Source organism: Hyaena hyaena, unplaced genomic scaffold (genome assembly GCF_003009895.1).
Source record: "Hyaena hyaena isolate Hyena2069 unplaced genomic scaffold, ASM300989v1 scaffold_902, whole genome shotgun sequence".
Classification (NCBI taxonomy): domain Eukaryota; kingdom Metazoa; phylum Chordata; class Mammalia; order Carnivora; family Hyaenidae; genus Hyaena; species Hyaena hyaena.
In genome coordinates, this window is record NW_024081536.1 from 645995 (window position 1) to 664075 (window position 18081).

General features: G+C 38.4%; 1 protein-coding gene across 1 annotated transcript; it reads right to left on the reverse strand.

The window, feature by feature from the left end:
- Positions 1-904: 904 nt before the first annotated feature.
- Positions 905-9357, reverse strand: NAA11 (N-alpha-acetyltransferase 11, NatA catalytic subunit). Its single transcript, XM_039220679.1, has 2 exons — positions 8515-9357; positions 905-1507 (listed from the first exon to the last, which is right to left on the reverse strand). The coding sequence occupies exon 1, from the start codon at positions 9211-9213 to the stop codon at positions 8527-8529; it is 687 nt and encodes a 228-aa protein (XP_039076610.1). The 5' UTR covers positions 9214-9357; the 3' UTR covers positions 905-1507; positions 8515-8526.
- Positions 9358-18081: the final 8724 nt, after the last annotated feature.

The window sequence follows — 18081 nt, forward strand, 5'->3', positions numbered from 1 at the left end:
AGAGACAGATGTTAGAAAGCTGCAATATTTAAAAATAAAGAGATAAACACATGCTTGAGGGGAAGGAATAAAATAGTTTTAGGGCTGGGAGAGAAAATTAAAAAGAAAGGAAAAATGGAAAAATAGAGGACAGGTTTGTATGTCCACAGGAAATAGTAAATCCTTATTGTGTAGGGAAAAAACTTTTTTATCTGCCTCAGGCAATCATTTACTATTAGGTAGGCATTCTTGGAGTACATTGGGGCAGATCTGTAAGAAGTGCTTAGAAGGGCTGATTATGATTACAGAGAACAGATTTATTTCTTGTCATCAGATGGTTAATGTCAAGGCTTTGACTTAAAACCATATACACTAGTTTTCATAAAAATTTAAACATGAGAAATGTTATACTATGGTAATTCACATTCAGGAATATAAAACCAATGTTAAATAATGATAACTCTGTATTTATCTGGTGACTTACACTGCAGAGGTCAAAGTACTTTGTCTTCACTTAGTTTTACTAGAGAAACATAGTGAAACAGTATTATAATGGCGGGTTATAAAAGAATATTTACAAATGACATATAGTTGCCATGGATTAAGTCAACAGAACATTTTAAACTATAGATTTTCTTTTTTGCTATAGTTTTCATACTTTTATAAATAAAATGCAAAGAGTGGTAATAGGAAAGTGAAAGGAACTATGGCCTTGAATTCAAACAGACTCAGGTTCAGATCCTAGATATTTACTTTGCTTCTTTGAGTTTGTTTCCTCATCTATAAAACACCCACCTTGTAAGGTTGCTGAGAAAATTAAATATATCATTAATAAGAGTCCTAGCATCGCCTGAGTATCACTGGCACTCAATAAATGGCAAGTTATGTCATTAACAAGAAAACCAAATTAACACAAACAAGGAGGTCAGATATTACAATTTAATGACTGGTTATCTTTTTCTTAAAATCTCCAAGTTCTGGTTATATCATAGAAGCCCTGACTCATGACTTTCTTCCACTGGGAAAGAGAATGACAGAGGATGAGTTCCCAGAGAAAAGGGGGTAAAATAGAATACTTCTTCCAGAAAAGAGGAAGAAAGGAGAGGAAAGTGGCCCGAGGTGGGTCTGACTTGATGGTCCTGACTACCCCTCAAAGATGAGAACCCAGATAAATAACACCACAAACTGAAAGCAGAGGGGCTTCCCGTTGAGCATTCCGGGAGGAGGCAACCTTGCCAGACGACCACAGCCAACACGGGACTACACAAACAGAGTGAAATGCGGCCTGGTGTGAGTGGGCCAAAGAAGGTTCTGTGACGGCTGGCCTCAAATTTTCTTCGCTCTTGTGCAGAAGGCTCTTGAATCCAGGTGTTCCTTTATAATCCCAGTAGGGTATGTGGGAGGTTGTTGTTGGGAGTGAGAAGGCATTGGGGTCACTTGAGATGACCCCAGAAAAGGTGCTGCAGAGCACGCGGGCTAAGCCAGGGCTCAGAGGGCAGGCGTGGCTGAGACACCAGGAATTGCAATGCTGTGGAGAAGTGAGAAGAGAGCAAGTGAGCAAGAGAGGGCTATAGGTTTTAACCCCTCTAAAATATAAAATACCGGTTTTAGCAGCAGATCAACAAGGTACCAGTAACCTGTTTAGACTAGATCTATCTCCGTGGATGCCAGTGAGAATTCAGATGACAGCACGAAGATCACACATGGATCTGGGGCTCTCTCCCCTCTCAGCCATAAGGACACATGAACTTTTCCTGACACCTAAAAGCCACTTCTGCCAGGACAAGGGGAGAAGGGAGAACACGGAAACACCCCCCAAAATCCTATTTTAAACCTAAAGAAACCAAGGTGCTTGCTCTTGCCATCTTCAAATCCCAGCCCATCCTACTCTACTCCAGAAGAAATTTATTTCAATTCTAAAGAAATGAAAGGCCTTTTTAGCTCTTGATAAGCTAGATACAATGTGTCTGATTCTATAAGTCATATTTCCTCTCTCTGAGACCTGGAGATGAAACCAAAATATCCATTATGTCTCTTTATTCATAACGTTAAGGTGTGCTAATTATATTAGGTAATAGGAAGTAGTACCTTATATACATTTCCCCCCCTACTTTCCTTTTTAAAATAACCGCATTGGTAATTTGGGAATTTCCTTCCTTCCTTCCTTCGTTCAATGAATATTTGCTGAGTACCTACCATGAATGAATAATGTGCCAAGAGTTTAGGAAACAAAGATAAATGAGACATGGGCTCTGTCCTTAATAAGATGGAAAGGTTTCTAGGATGTGCAAACGGAATACACAAGTTAAAGAAAGGCTAGTTGAGTTTTGCTGCCCCTTGCTGAATAGCTGCCCACAAAACAACAAAACCTTATGGCAGTGAAGGTGCATTTTTCTCATCTACAAAATAAAAATAAGCACATAAAGGTTAGAATGCACAGAGCAGTTAACAAGCATAGTTTTCCACAAAATCATAATTATAGAAAAGTCAGTTTCTGGAAAAACAATAATAAATCAAGTTGCAGGACAATCAGAGGCACACCATACAATATCATATTTTTTTTTAAAAAAGTATATTTGCTGTAATAGAAAAGTAATAAGATGTAAGAGTGGGTCAGAAAGACTATTATCATTACCTTTTTCAATGTTTTTCAAATAGAATTAAGATAGGCATGCAAAAATAGTTATACAAAAACGAAATATTATATAGTTGTTTTAATTTTCTCAGTACTCCTTGATCATTTTAAGACATTAAATTTTAAAAGCTAAATAGGAAACCAATAAATGCCCCAGGGTAGTATGCTGTTTAATGGTACAGACATTTTTTATAATGATTCTTTTTAAAATATGAATATTAAAACCCTGAATTTATTAGCTTATTAAAGTTCAAATTTTTACATATCCAGGATTTCTTAGAGGTGGGCAATGGAAGTGTGAGAAATATTTTAATTATTAACATGATTTTATGAACACAAAACAGAACTTTATGCTCTACTTTTTTTTAATGCTTTACTTAAAGAAAAAAACCCTATGATGTTTTGAAGATATTGGTCTATAGAAAAGCATTGCAGAATGTTTCCAGAAAGGTCTGGCTCCTAGAACGACTGCCATTCACATAATTTTTAATATCCTCTCTTCCTTCTATCTTCTACCATAAAGCTCATTAGAATTTATATACTGGAGCACAGAGTACACAATTTAGGAAAAACCTCTGCTTTTATCAGTTACCCCTGACAAAGTTGGTGTTTCATTCACCCTAAATGTACTTCACTCACTGATTGAAAAGTGGCATTGTTAGAGATTATAAATAATTCAACAAATGGTATCTATCTGATTAGTATTTCAAAACAATATTTTATCTCTTCCCAACCCCCTCTTTATCTTCATGGAGTGCATTTGCATTTGAAATCTATGGTTTCTGGCATATCTGGGGTAAGGTTATACTAGGAATTTACCAGACCTGTCAGTCTCCAACTTTCTTCCATATTTCATTATATCATTCCAGTTATAATTAGTTGTCTGGTAAAATTAAGAACAGTCTATTTCAGTGAATGCTCATGTGAACATTTAACAACTTTTTGTTAGGATGACAGCTTAGCGACAGAAAGAATAAACCAGAAAGGAGAGTCACTGAAGTAACCCTGGCTAACTCAGTATTGCCAGCTCAATGGAAAATTTTGTGATTTTTGCAGGGTTTTCTTCTTTTTTATTATTAATCATCAAGCCCATACTTCTTGTCAGGAGTTAAGCATCAGCTCGATGGCATTCCTGCCTCAACTAGCATGTTTTGAACTGACCTGTCTTCATTGCTACGGCTCCCTAGAAACTTTGCTGTTGATTAGCATTGATTCAGCTGAATGCTTTGACATTCAGCTTGTCAGTGAAAGCTATTTTAATCATTAAGATGCATCTCCCTTCCAAGATTGCAAACTGTTGCTGCTCATACACAACATTCTATCATTTGATTACTGCAGAAAAGAAAAGGAAGGAGGCTGGTTACTATTACTACAGATTATATTAAGAGCTAAAATTTACAGAATATTTGTGTGTGAGGTATTATCCTAAGCAATTTACAGGAACTGTCTCATTTAATCCATACCATCACGGAGTCTCACTACCATGCTCTGCGTTCCTGTTTTCCATTTATTATCTGTGAGACATGCAGCCCTTATCTGTAAAATGGAGTGATAGTAATACCTACTTCTGCGGATGTTATGAAGATTAAATGAGAGCATTCATAGACACTCCCCAGAATAGTATCTATAACATAGTGAGTTCTCATATTTTTAGTAGTAATTTTTATTACTCTGTACAGGAAGACACGGAGTCTCCTTCACCAACTGCCCTATTCACCACCACTTCTAACTTTAACCATCTCTCTTGCCTAGGCCCAAGGGAGGAGATAGAGGAAAATGGAAAGTTATTCTTTTGGGACTTCATTCTGTAGGTATTTGAACTCCAGCTCGTCAAGAGGGTACGTGACAATTGTGGGAGGATAATAAACCTTTAAACTTTTTCCTCCTCTTCTTTCTGTCCTCACAATAGGCTTTTCCCATAGAGGCAACTAAGTGTTTACACGAGTGAAACCCTGTTGAGTAGGGTGGAGGCGAGGGATGATAACTGAGATTTTAGACAGTTTAAGGGATCTCAGAATAGAAGGGGCATTTCTTCCAGGCTTTAATGAGAGGCATAAAGGCAGCAAGGTGACAGAATCCCAGCTTCCCATGCCCAAGTTTGTACAGGAGCAGAAAACAGGTGTCATGTGACTAAGCAGGTAGCACTGGGTGGCCTCAAGAGCTCCCTCCCTGTGCCACATTCTGGAGAGAGAGCAGCAGAATGATCCGAAGCTCTGCGGGGAAGCAGAATTTCTCACACTCCACAGCCCCACTAGGATGTTTCCCATTGTTGAAGAAACTGTGCTGTCTTGTTACTAGAACTCCTTCTTTTTTCCCCCAGCACACATCTAAACTACATTTCCTAGCTTCCCCAGCAGTTAGTTAGAAAAGTGGTACATCCTTTAAAACCTACATAAACCTCTGTATGAATTTTTTTCCCCTATCTGCAAGGTGAATGTATATAAACCAGTAGTGGACACATGATTCTAGGAAATGGCAGAGTCACTAAATCAGGGGTTCTTAACCTGAGATTTAATAACAGAATTTAGGAGATGATGACCTTGGACCTGGAACAAAAAAAAATTGAATTTTCATTAACCTCTTTATGAATGTAGGCACCAATGCATAGTAATCCTAGCGTTACCTGTGGCTTTGTCTCCAACCAAAATACCTAAACCATAGGTATTTTTTTCTAATGTTTTATTTATTTCTGAGAGAGAGAGAGAGAGAGAGAGTGAGCAGGGGAGGGTCAGAGAGAAAGGGAGACCCAGAATCTGAAACAGGCTCCAGGCTCTGAGCTAGCTGTCAGCACACAGCCCGATGTCGGGCTCGAACCCACGAACTGTGAGATCATGACTGAGCCGAAGTCAGACGCTTAACCGACTGAGCCACCCAGGCGCCCCAACCATAAGTATTTTCAAATTATATTACAGATGTTGAAGGTATCTCAAAATATCATTTACAACAAAATTTTCACTGAAGCAGCAGTCATTAGACCCACTGCTTAATTTTTAAATTTCATATGATAATAAATTTATTTAAACAGAGTTTGCCAACTCTATTTCAATAAAATTGATTTCCTTTGAAATCCCATATAATTTGTATGCCTTTTAAAAACAACTTTATTAGGTATTTATTAGAAGGGATCTCTAGGCTTCACCAGATTGCCAAAGGAGGCTATGGAAAAAAACAAGTTAAGAACAATTGTTCTAGATGGAGTCCTGAATGACTTTACAGAGCAGAGTCCCTTCTTCCCTCTCCCTCTCATATCCCTACCACACTGCTCACCCATACTGGACCATGATATGAGAAATAAGCTGTTATTCCATTAACCTACTGAGATTGGAGGTTACTCTTTTTAGAACAGTTAGCCTATGTAGACTAATCCCTGAATTCAATTATCCCTGAAGTTGGACCCTGAGATTTATAACTGTCACACAATAATTTTCATATTTCATATTATTTATTTTTTCTCTTCCCCATTAGGGTGACAGTGTTTCTCACAGTAAGTACTTTTGAATTCACCGTATATATATAAATATGAATGTAAACATATATAATAAAAATCTAAATAACATGGACTTTAAAAAACATAAATCCTTTATATACAAATGCACATTATTTTTAAAAGCTATCTTTAATTAGCTCTGTTCTGCTTAAAATCCTTCTTAGTTACAGTGTAAAAACTGAAGAGAAGTGAGTAACCATAAAGATGAGATCAATATTATTTAAATCCTTCTATATAGGAATCTGGAAATTGGTAATTTTTTAGAAGGCTTGTTAATTTAAATAAAATAGTCTTGACAGAGCCCTTCAGAGTTGGGGTTTTTTTCCTCCTGATTTTAAGTATCTTTTTAATTGTAGCTAATTCACATACAGTGTTATAGGAGTTTCAGGTGCCCAGTATAGTCACTCAACACTTCATTACATCACCCAGTGTGCTCATCACAAGTGCTCTCCTTAATCTCCATCACCTATTTCACCAAACCCCACCTCCTTCAAGGTTTTTAAGGCAGATATAAATTTGACAACACTTCTCTTAAGGCATTAAGTTTTAACTTTACCTCCCCTTTTAGACTGTTTTGCTGCCTTTATCTTAACCTTAGACAAAATGAATCAGTCATTTTGAAACATTCAGGTTGTTAAAAGACAGATGCAGAGAGTCCTCTGAGGATAGACTCTTTTTAACTTCTGTGAAATTACGGTCTCTAAATTTTTATGACCTCTGGAACTACATGAATGAAAATAAAATAGGGTTAGTGTGCAATACAGTTTGGGTTTCAGCATTAAAAGGTGTAGAAAAACAGAATACATTTATTTTTAAGTGTTATATAGTATAAACATCAACCTGTCCAGATCATGATTGTTTACCAACTCCAAGCCTCATGCCTGGCAAGTAAATACTTTTATGAATGAGTAAATCAAACAGCATTTCCTTTAACTATATGTAATGTCTATCACTCATGACTGCGCTTTGTTATGAGAAAGTTGCTTTTTTTACACGTAAGGGTAAGGTGACTAGGTTTAGAATTTAAAGCTTCTACACTGACAGTAGCTCACTGATCTTTGAAATTCTTAGGGTGTTAGAAAGTTCCCGATGGAAATTAAATAGTCTTTTAAAACTACTTCCTAGTGGCTGCTTTGTGTTGGTATTAGTGTGTATTAGAATGTATAATAATTTTTGTTCTTTGAAATTTTTAAGTCAATTTTCACACATTCAACAGAGTAAAGAATATAGCACAATGAACCCCTCAAGTACCTAATTGCAACCTCACAAATGATCATATGTTGCTATTCTTATTTTATACATTTCTCGCTCCCCAGCTTCTTTTTCCCCTCTTTTTTTCCTGGAATATTTTCCTATTCTTTCACTTCTAATTATTTCAGTAGGTATCTCTAACAGAAGAAGACTTAAAAAAAACACAATACCAGCTAGCTCACCAAACAAAATCATTGACAATTCCTTAAGAACAGAGCCCGAGTTCAAGTCTTGCTTGGTTGTTTCAAAACGTCTTGTCTTTGATTGTTTAAATGAGGACCCAAACAATGTCTACATTTGGTGTATATATATATATATATATATACATATATAGTTGCATTTGGTTAATTTGGTTAATATATCTCTTAAGTTTATTTTAATAAATTCCTCCTCCCTTTTAAAAAATGACATTTATTTGTTTGTTGGAGAAACCAGGTTGTTTGTTCTGTAGAAATTCTCTCACTCTGTATTTGGCTGATTGCATCATGGCACACTTTAATGTCCTCCTTTTTTTTCTTTCTTATAAAAATGGTAGTTTTTTTTAAACTAAACCCTTGTTTGGATTCAAGATTAACTTCACACATACATATTTACACATAAAATTTTCTTTGGGCAAGAATATTTCATAGGTATTACTGTGCACTCACTATTGCATTAGGAGGCATATAACATTTGTCACCCTTTTAGTGATGTTATACTTGCCCAGTGACTTCAAGTGTTGTCAGTCTGATCATAATGACAAAGTGGCTTCAACTATCACCTAATAGTATTAGCCACTGATGACAGTTGGCTAGATCAATATTTCATCAGGAGTTGCAAAACAGTGATTTTACAGTCCTATCATTCATTCTGCATTTATTGGCTGTAATTCCATAAAGAAGAAATTTCTTCCACCAACTATGTGGATACCCCCAAATGTAATTCACACCAAAAAAGCTGCGTAAATGCTGGTTTCTTTCACTAAATTTAATCTACTTTTAGCGCATGAATGGGAGTCCTCTTAACTTCCGGTAGTGAGCAACGAGTTTCCTCTAATCCAGTCTACACTCTTCCCCAAGGTTACCAGATGGTCCAGCAGGACTGGGGCTGGATGGGATGCGGCAGGCCACGCTATGGTGCAGGGATTTAGGGTAGGAAGGGATTGGATCAGGGAAGACAATACCTTTAACAGGTTCTAGAAGGTAGACTCTGAATCTTCTGAGCTGTTCGGGGCATCGGTGCTCTCCGCGGACTCGCTGGGTTCCTTGCTGTCATTGCCACTATCGTCAGGAGCCGGGTTCTTCTGAGCATCCTTTTCGGAACAAGGAAGTGTGCCTCCCTGGGATTCCTGGGTTTCCCTGGACCCCAACACCACATACCTGCCCTTCTTCAGCTCCAGCTGCCTTCTCAGCTCACTGGCCATGTGCGAGAGATCTCGCTTCATAGCATAAGCGTCTTCCCCGTCTGCGTAGTATTTGGGTTCCACCTCACTAACCTGAAAGTTGAGCGTGTTAGAATAGAGGTGCAAGGCTGCTCGGTTACTCTTCCTGACGTGCAGGGACACGTACTTGGCACTAAAATTCTCGATCATGGCCCGGGAGGCCTGGTCCATCAGCTTCTGAGCCAGGCCGAGGCGCCGGTGAGAACGCTTCACGGCCAGTGAGGTGATATGTCCATGCGGGACATCATCTGGGTCCTCCTCCATTTTGGCCAGGACGTAGCCCACAATCTTCCCGTCCTCGTCCTCAGCAATGTAAGAAAGCTGGGGCCAGGAAAGGCCATGGTAGAAATAGTATTTCATCTGGTAGTTCTCGGGAAGGCAAAGAAGGTTGCAGTGTTGCATGTTAATCAGGTCGTCTGGCCGAGCATTGCGGATGTTCATAATGGCGGTGGGTAGCAAAAGGGAGTCGGATGGTGGCGACCGAAAAGGGGCTGCCACCAAGCGCAAGAGTCGCTTTTTGCCTCGAGGACTTGAGTCCAGGGAGCCGAAGTCGTAGGGCTGGACGACGTGGACGCCGGCCGTCAGGAAGGCGGGATGAGCTGGAGACGGAAGGGGCGGTGCTAAGACTCAGCTTTCAAAGTGCGCCGCCTCGTCTCAGCCAATGAGGTTTTCATGTTTTATAGCTGCTGCGCGCGCAACGTTTAGGGGGTGGGGACGTGCAGTTTATCATGATCTCCTTGGTTTTAAATGTAACGTTTGGACTGTTGCTGCCTCTAATCTTTTATTTGTTTCAATTTTCAACTTCTTCATTTGGATACATCTCGAATATAGATCGATAACCGGAACATTGCACACACCCCAGAAATACCCGCTCGGATCCCCTTGCAGTACCCTCTGACTCACTGTCCCAAAGTAACCATCACCTACATTTCTAACAGTCTCTGTATAAATGGAATCATGGTGCATACACTGTTTTTGTGTTGAGATTCCCGCCCCCCCCCACCCCCTTTTATTTGTTTTGGCTACCTTGTGTATCGTTGGGAGCTCCTCATATTCTTTCCTGTTTAATATTCCATTGTCTAAATATATCACACTCTAGTGTTGATGACAGTTTGTATTATTTCCAGTTTGGGAATATAGTGATTAATGTAGCTAAACGTTCTGGAACATGCCTTTTGTAGAAACATGCATACTTACCCAGGATTAGAATTGCTGGGTTAGAAGATACCATGATGTTCAACTTTTGTAAATAATGTTAAGCAATTTTGCAAGGTGGTTGCTCTGTAACCGAACCCAAATCTGTCTGACGCCTGTGCAGCAAAGCCCATCACTGAGATATCAGGTATGCAGCAAGGAAAGTTTATTGGAGAAGCAGCTGAACAGAAAATGGGAGGACAAACCTCAAATCTGCCTCCCCAAGGGAGAAAGAACAAGATTTTTTGTTTTTTTTTTTTTAAATAATCATAGGGATTGAAATTTATATGTATTGATAAAAAGGGCAAGAAACATGAGGAAAGGTGGAGCATGTGCATTGAGCAAACATATATGTAAAATACATCCCATGTTCACTTTGGGAGTAGAGACAACATCAGAAGGAGGCTAAATTCAGCCCCTGAGCTCATGAAATTATCTTAAGACAAGGAGAAAGGCTATGGGTATGCTCTGAGAGCAGATATAAACTAGGTGGGTTTGGGGCTTGTTATTTCAGGGAAGAAATGCAGGGCCTTGCTTGTTCCTAGGCTGGAACCACATCAGTGGACCTTGAGTCCAGGCTTCCTTAGAGACAGCTAGTGGATTTGTTAGTGGAGTCTGAAAAGACACAATAGCTGATTAGGGAGAGACAGTTCTCTGAAAAACAAACTTTAAACTTTCGCTGGTTTCAACCTCATTAACCCAATGGGGCATGGTTTTCTTTTATTGCTTGTGTGGGGGTAGTGGTATTATATTGTGGTCTTATTTTGCATTTACCTGATGACTAAAGAAGTTGGACACCTTTTTTACATCCTTATTAACCATTCTCTGTCCTTTTGTATGAAATGGCTATTCAAGTCTTTTCTTCATTTTTCTATTGGGTTGTATGTCTTTAGCTCATTAATATTTAGTACTTTTTAAATGTAAAATTCCAGTATACTTAACATACAATGTAATATTGTTTCCGGTGCACAATATAGTGATTCAATAATTCCATACATCACCCAGTGCACTCTTTAATTCTTACCATTTATTTAATCCATCCCCCCACCCCAACCATCAGTTTGTTCTCTACACCTAAGAGTCTGTTTCTTTGTTTATCTCTATTTTTTTCTCATCTATTTCTTAAATGCCATGTATTAATGAAATCATATAGTATTTATCTTCCTCTGACAGACTTATTTCAGTTAGCATTATATATACTCTAACTCCATCTGTGTTGCAAATGGCAAGATTTTATTCTTTTTTATGGCTGAATAATATTCCATTCTGTATATATACCAAACCTTTATCCAATCATCTATCAACAGATACTTGGGCTGCTGCCATAATTTGGCTGTTGTAAATAATGCTGCTATAAACATGCCGGGTGCATGTAACACTTTGAATTCATGTTTTTTTATTTTACTTTATTTTTTGGGTAAATACCTAGTAGTGTAATTACTAATTCATAGGGTAATTCTATTTTTAATTTTTTTTTTTTTTGAGAGAGAGAGTGAGCACACATGTGCAAGAGAGAGGCAGAGGGAGAGGGAGAGAAAGAACGTTAAGCAGACTCCATGCCCAACACTGAGCCTGATGCAGGGCTCAATCTCACAACTGTGAGATTATGACCTGGGCCAAAATTGAGAGTTGGACATTTAACTGACTGAACCAGCCAGGTGCCCGTGTTTTTAAATTTTTAAGGAAACTCCATGCTGGTTTCCACAGTGGTTGCACCAATTTGCATTCCCACATCCTCACCAACACTTGCTATTTTGTTTAATAGTTTTAAAATATATATATTCTGGGGAGGGGCACCTGGGTGGCTCAGTTGGTTGAGCATCTGACTTCGGCTCAGGTCACGATCTCGCGGTTTGTGTTCAAGTCCTACGTTGGAGTTGCTGCTGTCAGTGCAGAGCCTGCTTCAGATCCTCTGTCCCCCTTTCTCCACTCCCCCCACTTGTGCTCTCTCAAAAATATACATTAAAATATTTATATATGTATATATATTATACATATTCTGGATAAGAATCCTCTGTCAGATACATTATGGTGCATAGCATCCTACTCTATTGGTTGATTTTTCACTCTCTTAATTGTGATTTTTGACACCAAGCTGGAATTTTAATGTAGTCCAATTTGTCCAGTTTTTAGATTTCATGTTTAGTGCTTTTTGTGTCCTGTTCAAGAAATCTTTGCCTACTATTAGGTTACAGAGATGTTCTTCTATGTTTTCTTCTGAAAGCCTTTTTGTTTTACATTTTATGTTTAGATATGCAGTCCACTAGAATATATTTCTGTGTAAGTTCTGAGGTAGAGATTCAGCTTTTTTTTTTTTTTTTTTTTTTGCTTATATGGATATTCTGTTCATCTAGCACAATTCATTGGAAAAAATCATACTTCCTCCACTGGATTGCATTGTTTCCTTTGTTATAATGTAAATGAACCCTAGTTCATTTGCTAGATGCACAACAGAGACAGTCACTGAGACATCCAGTTATGTAGTAAGGAAGGGGTTTATTTGAGAGGCAGCCAATAAGGAGACAGGAGGGCAAGCCTCAAATCTGACTCAGTGGAAGAGGAGGAGAGTTGGGAAATTTAAAGACAAATGAAAAGTTTGAGTAAAAAGTTGCAGCTGGCTTAGTATCTGCAGCATGAATAGTACCATTAACCTTTTGGTTACTGGTTTCAATAAATCCTAAGTTGCATTTCCAGATACATTAAGGAATTTTTATGCCATCGTGGTAAAGCAAGATTTGGGGTATTCCTTTGATAGCGTAGAGAAGTCACATTTTATTAGCCCCACTTGCACATAAGCTGGAAATAGGTCCTAGAATTATACATATATTTTGTACAACTTTCCTTTCCAGTTTTCTAGCATATCACTACCTGGAGATTCAAACACCAAAAATGTTTATTCTGTTGTAATTGGGTAGTCTATTTTCTTATATCATTCGCCAAGTCCTAGTTATATCTAACTCATCTACATTATGTATGTGGCATTTCCATCCAATAAAGGTAGACAGGTGTTTACTAGAACCATGTGCTTTGTGAAACATAGCTTGAATAGCAACTATTTTTGTTTGTAATGTAGCAGTTAGCTCTGTTTTTATTAAAAAGTGTTTAAGATTTAAGATACGATTTTAGGGGTGCCTGGATGGCTCAGTCTGCTAAGTGTCCGACTTCGGCTCAGGTCATGATCTCACGGTTCATGAGTTCAAGCTCCACGTCTGGCTCTGTGCTGACAGCTCAGAGCCTGGAGGCTGCTTCTAATTCTGTCTCTCTCTCTCTCTCAGAAATAAATAAAACATTAAAAAAATTTCAGATAAGATTTTAGTTTCTTGATGTTTTGATCAACTCTCTACACTATTTCCCATTATTATTCCCATTCAGAAATTTCTGTTTCATTTTGCACCTCACTCTGTGGATAGGGATATATACCTAGAGATGGCATAGCTCTAAAAACAAACCAAAAGAGGGTGCCTGGGTGGCTCAGTCGGTTAAGTGTCTGATTTCAGCTCAGGTCATGATCTCAGTTTGTGAGTTCGAGCCCCGCATTGGGCTCTGTGCTGACAGCTCAGAGTCTGGAGCCTGCTTCAGATTCTGTGTCTCTGTCTCTGTCTGCCCCTCCCCCATTTGTGCTCTATCTCTCTTTCTCTCAAAAATAAATAAACATTAAAAAAACAACAACAAAAATCCAGAAGAGTCATTTGGTTGATTGTTTTAAAGGTATGAACTACCAAATGGGAGTATCTTGTGTTCTTCTATAGAAACATTGTGTCTTTACTGGACTTCTAAAATATAGGCTTGGTAAGTGGGGAAGGTGAGACAAAAGAAACTCACACGGGATTAGGCTCGCTCAATTATTTATCTATCATTGCAATCTCTTTTGTTCATCTTTCTCTTCCATGGTCCAGGAAAACAAAATAAAGAAGACCCTTGGACCCATACATTTGGGAAGAAAAGGCGCCTTATTAATGAGAATATTTGTTTGATTGATTTGGTTTAATCCTGAATCTGAGCTCTAATGTTAGAGTAAGGCAACAACAGAAAGAATTTTCAGAAGCGGAAATGGCAGTCAGTTACTTTGGTTGTGGTCTGAACCAAAGCATTTCCATGCCTGAGTTGTTTGGGGAGCAACATAGTTTATAACAGCTATATTATAAAAGAATCGTATGACACGTGACAGATTATCAATGAACGAACAAATAAACTATTTTTATACTTACTGAGGTGATAAGCTCTCATTGTTTCTTCCACTGACCATGGTCATAAACAACACCAAACATAGACTCAGTCATGTGGGTAAGTAAGAATAGATAGCAGAGAAAAATGTTCTGCTTTCTCATGTTACTGCATAGTCCAAACCCACCTTTTTTCTGGCCCAGTGACTGGGTACATCTACATAAAATATGAGATTAACAAATTAAAAAAAAAGTTTTTGAAGTTAGCATTGGGCTTGTGGACAAAGGGCAGTGGCCGTAAGATAGTTATCAAACTCCCCTTGCATTGAAATAGGAGGAAAGGGGCCGATTGGATAGAACTCCAGCCTTTTCTGTTCGTAAGGAGGAGTAAACTATTTTGTCAGACTGCCATTAGAATGTGATTGGGTCTATAGGAATGTTTTGACTATGCAGGGAGGAGCTCTAGTTTGAGAGGTGCTTAAGACCAAAGTGGAGGAGGCCTCAATCAGAACAGCAGCTGTAGGCAAGAACTGAGTCAGAGCAGAAGTGACTCACACAGGAGCACCTGGGTGGCTCAGTCTGTTGAGCATCCAACTTCACCTCCGGTCATGATCTCATGGTTTGTGATTTGAGCCCCCACATTGGGCTCGCAGAGGCAGCTTTGGATCCTCTGTCCTTTTCTCTCTGCCTTTCCCCCACTTCTGCTCTCCCCAAAATAAATAAATATTAAAAAAAAAAACCTGACCCACCTTAAGCAATGAGCTGTTCTTTGTCTTCGTACCTAAAACGGCTTCTTTTTACTCACAGCACAAAAACATACAGGCTTATGATTACCAAGAAGACTTAATGCTGAAATTCTCTACAAGGTTTTGATTTTGTTTTTCTTTTCTTTTCTTTTCTTTTTTTTTTTTTAAAGAAGAATAAAGCCTCTTTGGCTTTTTGTTTCAAAGGTCATGGATCTGGAATGTTAGTTTAAATTGGGTGCAATAGAAACTTTGATTGAGAAGCTATGCTGTGTAATATGTTACATATGCAACATCTCATCTACCCAAAAGGGTAAAGATTTGTAAAATTTGGGTGGGCTTTGGGATTGTGACACTGGTTATTATCTTGATGATTAAAGGGATGACCTCACTCCTGTCAGAATAGGTATGTAGCATCCCAAGTAATGAATCTGAGATAGGTATCACCCTATACTTATAGAGTCTTAGTAACATGGAAGGTCTACACAAGCAGTAAGATTTAGGTATCACATCTTCCAGTAAGAGAGTGGCTAACAAGTTTACCGATGTCTGGTGTAGAGTTTCCACTATACAAAATATTATCTAAATCCCTTTCCAAATGTAGGAGAACAAAGAAAATCTTTCATTACAGCCTCAAGGAATTTGGGCCAATGTGAACTGCATTTCTATATGACTCTTGGGTTGTATTGGGAAGGAAAACAAATTACAACAAACAATCACTGCTATAAAATATTCCGTAGTATGTAGGAAGAAGGATAGCAAGGGAATGGGGGTTGGAATGACAGAAAAAGGAATTAATGCTATATAATGTACTGCTTAAAGACCTTTGAAATTGTGACTATCTTGGGGCACCTGGGTGGCTCAGTTGATGAAGTGGCTGACGTCAGTTCAGGTCATGATCTCATGGTTTGTAGGTTTGAGCCACAAGTAGAGCTCTGTGCTGACAGCTCAGAGCCTGGCGTCTGCCTCAGATTCTGCGTCTCCCTCTCTCTCTGCCCCTTCCCAGCTCATACTCTGTGTCTCTCTCTCTCAAAGAATAAATAAATATTTAAAATATTTTACAAAAAGGAAAAAGAAAATGTGAATATCTCTGCTAGGTTTCTTGCATTTCCAAGTGGATAGAATTGTGAGGGATTATTTTCAGGCATTTTTTTTTTTTGAAGTGAGCAGATGACTCAGCATTATAATTGATACAAAAGGTGGTATAAAAGCAATTGTTGTAAGATTATTTTGTGTATGGGAAGGCTTCAGAGAAAAGGCTTTGATTATTCCCTGTATTTTCAGATTAGGTTCGAAGATCTTCTGTGTAGTCATCTTTGACTCCCTTCCCTCTGGAAAAATGAATTGTATTCTTATTTATGTGTTTCTTTCAATCATATCTGTGTAATGTGCATATTATTTACTTTATTCTTAATTCCTATTCTCTGTTTTTGAGGACATGACCCCGTCTTGCAAAAAGACTTGCTTTTGTAGGGACTAGCAAATTGCCTACCACACAGTAGGTCTTGAGTCAGTGCTTATATAATGAATTTCTAATTGGAGGTATAAGTATATTGACAGGCTAAGTAAATCCTTTCTTTATACAGTCCAAATAAATTGTATGATCATAGTACATATTTTTGTGTAATGATATCCATTAATGTTGCTTAACGTGTATAATGAGAAAATACAATGGTACTTATGCTACATCACTTTCTATATTTTGCCTGATTTTCACTAACCAACTACTTGTATGTACCAAATGCTCCAATGTCTAGGCTACTCAGAGATTTGCAGATGATTTCTATTACATAAAAGAAAAGTAAATTGAACATAATTTAGCAATTAGTTTGCAGCTCTAAATCTCGCTTTTATGCCTTGGGAAAAAAGGGTTGGTCATTGCCTGTTTACTGATACTCATTTTTGACCCTTTGCCCACAGAAGGCATTTCTTGGGCTTAACTTGCCTGACAAAGGATGAGAAGCCAGGGTATTTCTCCTCTACTGGCTGATCCTTGGGTGGCATCTTCATGCAATGGCTGGTTTCCTCTGTGATTTTAGCTCCCCACTAGACAGCCTCCACTGGGTTCTACTGTTCCCAACAGCAACGATGGCCTCTAGTCTCTGATAATAAGATTTTTCCTTTTTGTCCTTCAAACCCCAGAAGTGGTAGTGGCTTCTTGAAATTGCTAGAGGCCACTGGGGTTGCTTCATCATCCCCTATTGGCTTCTCAGAAGTTCCATCACTTATTACTTATGTATTACATTTCCTCAATTCGAGTTACCGATTATAGTTTCCTGACTCTTCACTGACTTAGAGAAATTATAGTAATTGACTATATTTTAATGTAAATTTAAACTTCATATGATTTTCCCAGAAAACATGAATACTCCAGCCACTAATGAATGATAATAAGGCAAAGCATTCAGAGACTGTCATGGATTCACTGTTTTCAGTTTTGAGAAGGGAAAGCCTTTTAAATTTACAGAATCCCTGCTGGCAAAACACCAGAAACCTGTTCTATCAGCTCCATATTGTTATATTGTTTCCACATAAGTGTCCCAGTTGTTACTAGATGCCACTGAGACTTCAGGCACTGCAAGGCCTTTGGAGATTGTCAGAAGTCCCTTGTAATTAGTATTGTGTCCGCGGCAGTTTGGATGTAAGCTCATAAACATTATTTATGTAGATACAGAGAAGAGATAGCTTTAAGAAATCGTGCTAGGTTGGGGCGCCTGGGTGGCTCAGTCAGTTAAACATCAGGCTTCTGCCCAGGTCATGATCTCACCATTCCCCAGTTTGAACCCTCATTGGGCTCTGTGCTGACAGCTTAGACCCTGGAGCCTGCTTCAGATTCTGTGCCTCACTCTCTCTCTGCCCCTCCCCCCCACTCTCTCTCTCTCTAAAAAATAGACACACACACACACAGAAAGAAATTGTGCTTGGTATTGTAACAAGAAACTTCACTTTTACTCCTGGTTCAATCATTTCTTTAGCTGTGATATTAGGCAGGCCACTTCATCTTTTCAGTTTTCTCCTTTACAGGATGGAAATCTATATATCAACCCTGCTACTTTGTTCTGAGAAGGAAATAGGATAATGTATATGAGAGCTTCATACAAAGGATCATTATTGTTATCAAATACATTTTTTCTATGGAAGAAGTTAACTTGAAACCCTGAAGGTGCTGACTGATAGATACATTTGATGAGAAGAAAAATTGAGAGCAA

Bases quoted from the DNA above. Each gene is read 5' to 3' on its own strand.
- NAA11 (XM_039220679.1), bottom strand. From the start codon at position 9,213: ATGAACATCCGCAATGCTCGGCCAGACGACCTGATTAACATGCAACAC.